At 48.9% G+C, this 10,061-nt stretch overlaps 2 protein-coding genes across 2 annotated transcripts; one reads left to right on the top strand and one right to left on the bottom strand.

The window, feature by feature from the left end:
* Positions 1–5,269: 5,269 nt before the first annotated feature.
* LOC147928894 (uncharacterized) lies at positions 5,270–6,428 on the top strand. Its single transcript, XM_087486310.1, has 2 exons — positions 5,270–5,641; positions 5,802–6,428. Exons 1-2 carry the CDS (start codon positions 5,270–5,272, stop codon positions 6,426–6,428), a joined length of 999 nt encoding a protein of 332 aa, XP_087342436.1.
* Positions 6,429–7,892: 1,464 nt separating this feature from the next.
* On the bottom strand, positions 7,893–9,665 carry LOC147928895 (uncharacterized). The gene is made up of 6 exons (XM_087486311.1): positions 9,387–9,665; positions 9,075–9,294; positions 8,775–8,956; positions 8,568–8,660; positions 8,318–8,464; positions 7,893–8,267 (listed from the first exon to the last, which is right to left on the bottom strand). Exons 1-6 carry the CDS (start codon positions 9,663–9,665, stop codon positions 7,893–7,895), a joined length of 1,296 nt encoding a protein of 431 aa, XP_087342437.1.
* Positions 9,666–10,061: the final 396 nt, after the last annotated feature.

Raw genomic sequence — 10,061 nt, forward strand, 5'->3', positions numbered from 1 at the left:
TCAAAATGTCAGCCTTTTGCTCATTACCAGGAACATACTCAACCTCCACTTGCTCATTTTCAACACATTCCCTTATGAAATGAAATCTTGTGTGAATGCGTTTGCTTCTTCCATGAAATACTGGATTCTTTGTGAGTGCAATCACAGATTTGTTGTCAACACGTATTGTTGCCTTCTTGCCAGTTTCTCCAACAATTTCTCCATGAAGAACTTGGAGCCAAATTGCTTGTTTAGCAGTTTATGTAGCTGCCATGAACTCAGCCTCACAAGAAGATAACGCAACTGTCTCTTGTTTTTGTGAACACCAAGTAATAGGACAACCTTCAAAGTAAAATATATGCCCAGTGGTACTTTTCCCATCATCTACGTCGACATTATGTGAACTGTCGCTATAGCCTACTAAGCCACTTACTTCTGATTGTTTGAAAAAGAGTCCAAGAGAAGTGGTTCCACGTAAGTACCTTAAAACTTGTTTCAAAGCAGCTCCATGGGATTCTTTAGGGTCTTGCATATATCTGCTCAACACTCCAACACTAAAGGACAAGTCAGGTCGTGTATTCAGCAGATATCAAAGAAAGCCAATAGTCCTTTTGTATCCCGTCGCATCAATCCCTTTCTCCTTTTGCGACTCAGACAACTTCAAATTGAAGTCCATTGGCACTTGTGTTAAGTTGCAATCGGCCATTCCTGTTTCACATAATATCTTATTATCTTTTGTGCATATCTGTTTTGTTTCAAGCTAATCCCATGTTCTTGCTGTTGTACTTCTATCCGAAGATAATAAGTGAGTTTCCCAAGATCACTCATCTCAAACTTAGTTGCCATTTCCTCCTTGTAATCTTTAATCGAGCTTAATACGGAACCTGTCACTAACAAATCATCAACATACATCGCCACTATAAGAAGATTTTCCCCATCAATCCTTTGATAGAGAGAAGGCTCCTTTAAGCATCAACGAAACCTTAGTTACTTAAGTACTTGATTGAGCTTTGCATTCCAATCTCTGGGAGCTTGCTTTAAGCCATAAAGAGCTTTCTCCAACTTATAGATTTTATGCTCACTTCCTGAGATCATGAAGCCTTCGGGCTGACTAACATAGACTTCCTCTTTTAATTCACCATGTAAGAACGCAGTCTTAACATCCAGATGGTGAATTTCCCAGCCTCTTGAAGCCGCTAGAGAAATGATGAAACGAACAGTTTCCATTCTTGCTATCGGAGCAAACACCTCATCATAGTCAATTCCATGCTTTTGAACATATCCTTTTGCTACTAATTGTGCCTTGTGTTTGTTGATGCTACCATCGGAATTACGCTTTACATTGAAGATCCACTTTAAACCAATAGGTTTAACTCCTTGAGGTGGATCAACTATATTCCACGTTTTATTCCTCTCAATCGAAGAAAGCTCGTCTTCACATGCCTCTATCCACACTTTGTGATCTTTAGCTTCTCTAAAATCCCAAGGTTCATCATTCATCACAGTAAGAAGTTTTTCGCCTTCTATTTCAGCCATCATAACATATCATTCATCCATGCTGGTTTCACTTTGTCTCTCGTTGATCGTCTTAGTGAAATAACACCATTATCATCATAGTAAGAAGTTTTTCGCCTTCTATTTCAGCCATCATAACATAATCATTCATCCATGCTTGTTTCACTTTGTGTCTCGTTGATCTTCTTAGTGAAATAACACCATTATTATCATCGTTTCTTTCATTACTGTTGGGGTTGGGTTTCGACGATAGGCAGGCCCATAGGAGAAGCCCAATAAGGATCCGTTATGGGCCCGAGAGAAGGGTCCGTTTAGGAGGCGCGTCGAGTCAGCTTCGAGATCGTGGGATCACGAGCCAAGATATTCGGAGCAGATAGAGGAAATTGTTAGGAGATTGTTTTGTGTTTAAATAGAGGAATCTAGGTTGAGGAAAGGCATGTAATTTTTAACCGAGAACAAGAAAAATATTCAATACAAAATCCAGTTCGTCATTCTTCATTGTTTTTATTAATTTAAACCGAAAGTCTGCCCAGATCATATTTCATTTCCAAAACTATCTATTTGTTGTTTCTCCTATAACCAATTTGGCGCCGCATGTGGGGACATAGGTCTTTCTATTCTCAAAACTCAATCACTTTGAAGAAATCTAGGCGAAATGGATCCATCCACGACTAACGCAACCATGACGGAAAACATTCACGAGCACACCAGCGACGTTGCATCATCGGTAACACACCAGGGATCCGTCTCTAACAACGCTCATTTTCACGGTGAGCAGATCCAAGTCCAGTCCGATCGAGAGGGCCCAAATTCGGCCAGACCCGGGACGGAATCGCTGCTTAGAGACACCCAGACTACGGACCAAAGCTCCTCGGGTTGCTCGGATCTCACCCGCCAAAGACCCATCCCGGTGCAGAATCCCGCCAGTTTGAGCCAACCCGACCCGGACAGCACCCAACTATGTTGTCCTCCTCGGGGACCCTCAGCGGAACTGATCTCTCCGAGATTCGAGGGATGCTCGCCATCCTGATCGATAAGTCCCAAAGTCCTGATCGAGCTCTCATGAGCCGGATCGAGCGACACGAGCAAGAGCTCGCACTTCTCGAAAACCCCGACCTTCATCGGGAAACCACGTGCCTTCCAGCAACGACCTCAACCGATTCCGCGGAAAGAGCGCTACCTCAAACACGCCTCAACTTCGAGGCAGTGCACATTACCCCACCCGGGATCAAGATGCTACCCGTATTCGCATCCTCGGAAAAACCCCGAGCCTTGAGCTTGTCGATTTTAAACAACAACACGATCTCGCGACCAGCTTACCAGCCCTCAGTCGGGTACGTCGACTCAGCGGTATATGATGTCAGAACCCCCAGTGCTCCCGAGAACCCCTCGGAGAGGACAAACCCAGCTTTGACCGAGGGACTCATAAGCGGGCTTCCACGTCACATGACAGTCGGAAGTTTCGGTCCCCCCAGTCCCCCAAGGAATGACGCAATCAGCGCTCAATTCCTTACCGAATACATGACAAAGGAAGCGCCGAGATGGCTGAAATCCGTTCTAAACTCCATCTGACCACTAGCGCAGCGCCGGACATTGATCGCGTAATCGCAGAAACACGACGCACCCCGTTTACCGACCGGGTCGCGAAAGTTTGCCTTTGAGATGTGGGTAAGCTACGCTTGCCCGAGTACGCGGGCACCTCGGATCCCGGAGCGCACCTCCGAGCTTTCAGACTAGCAATAACCAAGGCCTACCTTACCGACGGCAAGTGTGAGGCCGGTTACTTTCGATATTTCGCCGAGAACCTAGTCGGCCCGACACTGGAATGGTTCACTTCCTTGGAATCCAATTCCATCGACACCTTTGATCAGCTCGCTTCCGCTTTTTTGAAGCAGTACTCGGTCTTCTTCCAAGCGAAGGTTATGGAGTCCGACCTTTGGCTGTTCGTCCAGGGGAAGGACAAGTCGTTCCGCGAGTACATAACTCGCTTCAAGTCGACTAAAGCAAGGATTTCAAATTTGAACGACAAGGTCGCCCTAGCGGCCCTCGGACACGGCCTATGGTACACTTTGAAATTTCGGGAGGACCTCACCGTCTGACAACCCCCGTCACTCGACGATGCTCTTCATAGATCTTCGCTAGAGCCGAGGAAGAATGGGCTGCCATGTCTGAGCTTCATATGTCGGCAAAGGCACCCTTCAATCCTCCTAAGAAAACCTTCTGGAGGGAACCACTCGAACCCGGTCTTCACGCTTTCGCGGTCGACTCCGTACCTAGACCAAAAAACCCAAACTTTGATCCTGAGAAATTCTGCAAGTATTATAAGATACGAGGCCACTCAACCAAAGAGTGCCGAACCGTGGGACGCCTCCTTGCAAGAAAATATAAAGCAGGGGAGCTCGGGGAAATCGACCTCGAAAAATAGGGAGAGAAGGCGAGAGAAGCAAACGCAAACACCAAAGATGTCGTCTACGACTTAATCAAAAAGTCCGGTCAATAGCAATTAATGATTGGTGACGAGCTTCAAGCTCGTCAGCTCGCGGGTCGAAAGGACCCCGTCACCCGCGGACGGTCTTGGAAGGCCATACCGTCACCCGCGGACGGTCTTGGGGCCGATCTGAACGCCAGTACAAGGGCCAAATTGATCCAATTCTTGGGACAAAATTATGCGACCTTCGCCTGGTCTTCGTATGACATGAAAAGAATCGACATAAGCGTCACTTCACACCAACTTAACGTCGACCCCACCTACAAACCAATAAAGCAAAAACGTCGTAAGCTCGGCCACGAAAGGGCCAAAGCAGTAAATGACGAGGTCGACCGGCTATTGAAAATCGGTTCCATTCGGGAAGTCCAATACGCCGAGTGGCTGGCCAACCCCGTCGTGGTCTAAAAGAAAAACAGGAAGTGGCGTATCTGCATCGACTTCAAGGATCTTAACAAAGCTTGTCCGAAAGACAATTACCCTCTCCCGCACATCAACCGGCCGGTCGAGGCAACCACCGGGCACGAGACCCTGTCCTTTATGGACGCCTTCTCGGGGTACAACCAGATCCTGATGGATACCTCTAACTAAGAAAAAACCAATTTCATAACTGATCGAGGCACTTATTGTTATAAAGTGATGCCCTTCGGACTTAAAAACGCCGGAGCAACGTACCAATGACTGGTCAACAAAATGTTTGCCCAACACATCGGGAAAATTATGGAAGTTTACATCGATGACATGTTTTTCAAGTTGACACGCGAACAAGACCACGTTTCCCAACTCAAAGAGTGTTTCAAAATTCTAAACCAGTACAGGATGAAACACAACCCGACCAAGTGCACGTTCGGCGTTGCGTCTAGCGAATTCTTAGGATACCTGGTCACTGAACGTGGGATCGAAGCAAATCCCAAGCAGATCACTACTTTCCTCGAGATACCCTCCCCAAAAACTACCCGGGAGGTGCAGAGGCTAGCAGGACGGATAGCCGCCCAAAACCGCTTCATTGCACAATCTACAGATTGCTGTCTCCCGTTTTACCAAATGCTGAAAGGCAACCAGAAGTTTGAGTGGGACAGCAAGTTTGAGGAAGCATACCAGGAATTAAAAACGTATCTTTCCAAGCCTCCTGTGCTCTCAAATCCGGTGGACGGGGAGCACCTCTTCCTCTAGATCGCTGTCAAAGACTCCATAGTAAGCACAGTACTGGTGCGGGAACACGAGGGGGAGAAGAAACCCATCTACTACGTCAGTAAAACTTTGGTCGACGCCGAAACATGATTCCCCACCATGGAAAAACTAGCCTTGGCGGTCGTGATGTCAGCCCGCAAGCTACATCCGTACTTCCAGTCACACACGATCGTGGGGATAACGTTCCAACCCATCCACTCAATCCTCCACAGTCCCAGCCAGTCTAGCAGGTTAGCTAAGTGGGCGATAGAACTAAGCGAGTACGATATCGAATACAAACTTCGAACCTGTGCTAAGGCGCAAGTTCTCGCCAAACTTGTGATCGAGCTCGCTGCAGCTGCCGACAACAAGGAAAACAGCTCAAATAAATGGTCATTGTATGTGGATGGAGCGTCGTCCAAACAAGGATGCAGGATTGGGATTCAACTCATCTCCCCTACTAAGGAAATCATGGAACAATCCTTTATGCGGGTTCGCGGCCTCAAATAACAAAGCCGTAACAGCCGGATTCCAGTTAGCGCTAGGCGTGGGAGTGAAAGAGCTCGCTGCGTTCAGTGACTCACAGCTCGTCACTAGCCAGTTTCACTTGAACTTCGATGCAAACAACGAACGGATGGACGCTTACCTTTAGGTTGTCCGGTCTTTGGCAGAACAGTTCTCATCGTTCGAGCTCACCAAAATCCCACGAGGACAGAACTCAGCGGCCGATGCTCTGGCCGCACTTGCTTCCACCTCAGATCCCTCAGTCAAGCGGGTCATACCCGTGGAAGGAATAGACGAGCCCAGCATCTCTATTCCTGTAAAAGCCCAGAGCGTCCACCAAGTTGAGGGCGGCATCGGTCCCAACGTGGAGGAGCCCAAACAAGCACCCGACCAGGGCGCCGAGTTCCTAGATGAACATATCTCAGGAGACGAGCACAGCACAAAGGCGAAGACAGACTGGCGGATCCCAATACGCGAATACATCGCAAACAGAATCGTTCCCAAAGACTGGTGCCAAGCGTGTAAGCTCAAAGCACAAAGCGCGAGGTTTTGCCTTATCGGCGAAAAACTTTATAAGCGCTGCATCGCCGGCCCATACCTTAGGTGCATCCATAGTGATGAGGCCGAAAGCATCATGAAGGAGGCTCACGAAAGACCCTGTGGAAATCATTCCGGAGGCCGATCACTAGCCCTCAGGATAAAACGACAACCATGCTCGCCGACTGTGATGTACATGCCAAAAGCTGTGAAAGATGTCAGCGTCATGCACCCATGATCAACCAGCCCGTTGAGCTAATGAGCTCAGTCTCCGCCCCTTATCTTATCATGCGGTGGTCGATGGACGCCATCGGCCCCCTCGAACAGTCGGAGAGACAACGTGTGAAACATCTACTGGTCGTGACCAACTATTTTACCAAGTGGATCGAAGCAGAATCCTATCAGTCGATCACCGAGGATCACGTTAAATACTTCGTTTGGAAGAACGTGGTATGCCGGCACGGCATCCCTTACGAGATCGTAACAGATAATGGGACTAATCTGATGTCTTCGGCAGTGCAAAAGTTTTGCGACGACTGGGGCATCCGGCTTACCCCGTCCACACCCCCGTATCCTCAAGGAAACGGGCAGGCCGAGGCAGCCAACAAATTAATCCTGCATGGTCTCAAGCGGCGACTAGGCGCCGCAAAGTCCGGCTGGGACGCCCAGCTCTCCGGTGTCTTATGGGCCACCCAAACAACCCCGCAAGGTAGAAGGGGGAAAACGCTTTCTCCCTAGCTTACGGGATCGAAGCCGTTGTGCTAGCAGAAATCTCCGTAGGCAGCATCCTTCGAATTGTCTCCCCCAAGAATGAAGAAGCGAATAATGAGGCGCTGCTCGATAAGCTCACTGTTATCGATGAAAAGAGAGAGCATGCCCTTGTGCGAGCACAAAATTACCAAAACGCCATAGCCCGTTTCTACAACTCCAAAATCCAACCTCGGAGCTTCGTGGTTGGAGAGCGTGTACTCCAGAAAGTCTTCGATCACAAAAAAGAGAAGAATGCCGGAAAGATGGGAACAAAATGGGAAGGTCCTTACCAGATCACCGAGGTCGTCCGCCTCAAAGACGAGAACAGAGGCGGCCCTGGCTTTGGAACATCACGAATTTAAAGAAGTACTTCCAGTAAGTATTGAAAATAACCAAACTACGATCTAGCTTGATCCCCTTACGGGGTACGTAGGCAGCTCAGTCACAACGAGCACAGCCACCACACCAATCGGTCATTCATTGGTTTAAACCACATGATCTTCAACTTATAACAAAGTATCATACTTTACCTCTTATCGAGTCTCGAAATCTTATTATTAACCATCTTGGCCTCGGGCCTCTTCCATCAGCCCCGCGAGGTCTTACTTGAAGGCCAAAAGGCAACCTCACACAAGTCTAATAAAAACCTTGCTACGACAACAAACAAACCTACAGATTCTTTCATAAACTCGGACCTAATAGTCAAATGCGCTGAAAACGGATTAAATAAAGAAACGTGATAGAAAAGCGAAGCACTAAAAAGGTTTAAAAGCCTCCTCGTGCAAATAGTCCAAAATCGAATGAAAGCCCTCCCGGGCAAGCCAAACAAAATCCTAAAAGCAAAAGAAATAAAGGGGTGGCACTAACGCGTCGTTAGTTTTTATCTCCTTCCCGACCAGCGGGGGAGGTCGAGCTTTCTCACTGAAAAGTCGGAGACCATGAGGGAATCGGATCAAGCAGCAAGAACAGCCTTCTGGGCTCCCAAGCTCCGTAGCTCCTGCTCATCCAAGGTCTTTCCTTCACTGATCTGTTTGATCATGAGAAGGTTGGACTCGATCTCCGCAAGATCGCCTTCGAGTACGGATAGCTCCTTCTTCTTCTCCCACTTGCTCTTGATCGAGTCCAAAATAACCCGGTAGTCTTGCGACATCCGCCTCTTAGCATCATGGACCGCCTGACGAGTCGTCTCCGCATGTCGTTGCTCCACCCCCTCTACCTTCTCCTTCAACCATCGATTCTCCTTTAGCAGGAGGTCACGATCGCTCACCGCCTTGGCCTGGCCAGCTCGAGCAGAAGCGAGGTCCGCCTCCACGACGAGTAGCTTTTCCTGGGCAGTCCTCAAGGAAGCAACCTCGTGGTCTAGAGACGCGACCTTGCCGTTCGCGACGGCCTCCCTCTCCTAGCTTTTAGCGCTGATGTCAGCTCGTGGACCACCCTCATCGTGTTATCCAGCTCGGCAGTCTGGGGAACATCCTTCAACCTCCGCTCATAGAGTGCCACCAACTTGTTGCTATCAGCCGCAGCCTGTAGAAAAAATGCGTTGTTTTCGTTAAAACAGAAAACATATATAACTAGAGACGTAACGAAACATAAAGCAGCCCACGAAAAGATTCGGTAATGGACTTACCATCGCTTGGGATGCTATCGCTTCGATATAAGCCTCCCGCTCAGCAAGGTCCTTTGCCGACGGGGTCGCCTGTGGACCCTTCAGGGCGGCCCCCTACGGCTCCGGTCCTCGGGGGCTTGCTGGGAGTTGTCTGGGATCTGAAAAGCATAACCTCCCGGGTTGGTTCGGAGGGTCCAGCCGAAGTCACAGGGGAAGTATTTAGTTCACCTCCTTGCTGCCTACAGGAACCGGTTCAGGTTGGGCGGCACGGAGAGCGGAGGCCAGCGCCGCATCGACATCCCCTGCGCGTACTCGGCGGGAGGATTGTGTATGCTCTCTGAGCTCGTGGAGTGTTGGTTTTCTGACCATAGCGAGTAAAGGGCTGGAAGTCAAAGATGAACTCAAAACGTCTGCACAAACATTAAACCAACAGTTTGTCCTTCTTAAGGGCGGGGGGTACTTTGTCAAGGGACGTACACAAGAATCAGTTCAAAAAAAAAAAATATCAACGGAGGTCGGGTTTGTTACCTCTGCGAATGGGCGGTGTATCTGCACCTCCATCCCTAGGGTGATTGGGAGAAACAGGCGGATTTGGATTCTCGGCAGGGACGATCGGGGCAGGAGTAGGAGCAACTTGGGCAGGAAGGGAGTTGAGTGCGGCAATGATGCGAGCTCGCGTGAACGAATTCCACCTGACCTCTCCTCCTCGCAGTCTCTCTGTTAATGCTTGCGTCGTCGGGGTATTCGGCTGGTCACCGGAATTTGCAATGCAAGAAGTTTAAGAACGTTAGTCCAAGAACATAAATGCAACTGTTTCGACAATGATAAAGGTTTACAAACGGCCAGGGGGTCATCCAGACCAACGCAAACGGTCAATTGGGTTGGGAGACGAGCAAAGTTGAAGCTTCCCACCAAGGCTGAGCTGACTCGGAAGTAAAAATACTTCTCTCTCCACCAGTCATCTTTGTTGGGGATCACCTCGATGATCTCTCGGTCCTGGCGTCGAGACATATAAAACGTCCCAGGAAAACCCGAGTTATGCTTGATTTGGCATAACCGGAGGATGTCATCGACTCCAAGCTCGAGCCCCTCCTCGCGACCTCGTACGTAAAGACCCATGACGTGTCGAACGAAGTTTGGACACATCTAGAGGAGTGCCATTCGAAGGCGTTGGAGGATCTGCAGGATGATTCTCGGGATAGGAAACACGAGCCCACACCGCTTGAAGTATGTCGTATAGGCGCAGCAAAAGTTCGTGGGAACAGTCTCCGGAGTGAACGGGCCCCCGGGAGAGAGCATTATCTCGACCCCCTGAGGTACACCGTGTTTCTGAAGAAGGTCAGCGAGGTGTTTATCGGAAGTGATCGGGGGAATATGGTTTCCGCAAAGCTCAAGAGGCGCCATAAAAACGAAAATAGAAAAAAAAGGCGACTACGGGATTGACTAGCTTAAAGAAAGAAGCGATCTTACGAGAAAAAGAAAGAACCCTAAAAGCGTTTAAGTAGTAAGTAAAAA

Source organism: Camelina sativa, chromosome 14 (assembly GCF_030686135.1).
Source record: "Camelina sativa cultivar CO46 ecotype springtype chromosome 14, ASM3068613v1".
Taxonomy (NCBI): domain Eukaryota; kingdom Viridiplantae; phylum Streptophyta; class Magnoliopsida; order Brassicales; family Brassicaceae; genus Camelina; species Camelina sativa.

Bases quoted from the DNA above. Each gene is read 5' to 3' on its own strand.
- LOC147928894 (XM_087486310.1), top strand. From the start codon at position 5,270: ATGGAAAAACTAGCCTTGGCGGTCGTGATGTCAGCCCGCAAGCTACAT. The intron at 5,642-5,801 runs GTTCGCGGCCTC...GCTTACCTTTAG, and splicing joins TGGAACAATCCTTTATGCGG to GTTGTCCGGTCTTTGGCAGA.
- LOC147928895 (XM_087486311.1), bottom strand. From the start codon at position 9,665: ATGGGTCTTTACGTACGAGGTCGCGAGGAGGGGCTCGAGCTTGGAGTC. The intron at 8,661-8,774 runs GTGAACTAAATA...CCGGAGCCGTAG, and splicing joins TTCCTGTAGGCAGCAAGGAG to GGGGCCGCCCTGAAGGGTCC. The intron at 8,268-8,317 runs GCAAGGTCGCGT...AGGACTGCCCAG, and splicing joins GAGGGAGGCCGTCGCGAACG to GAAAAGCTACTCGTCGTGGA.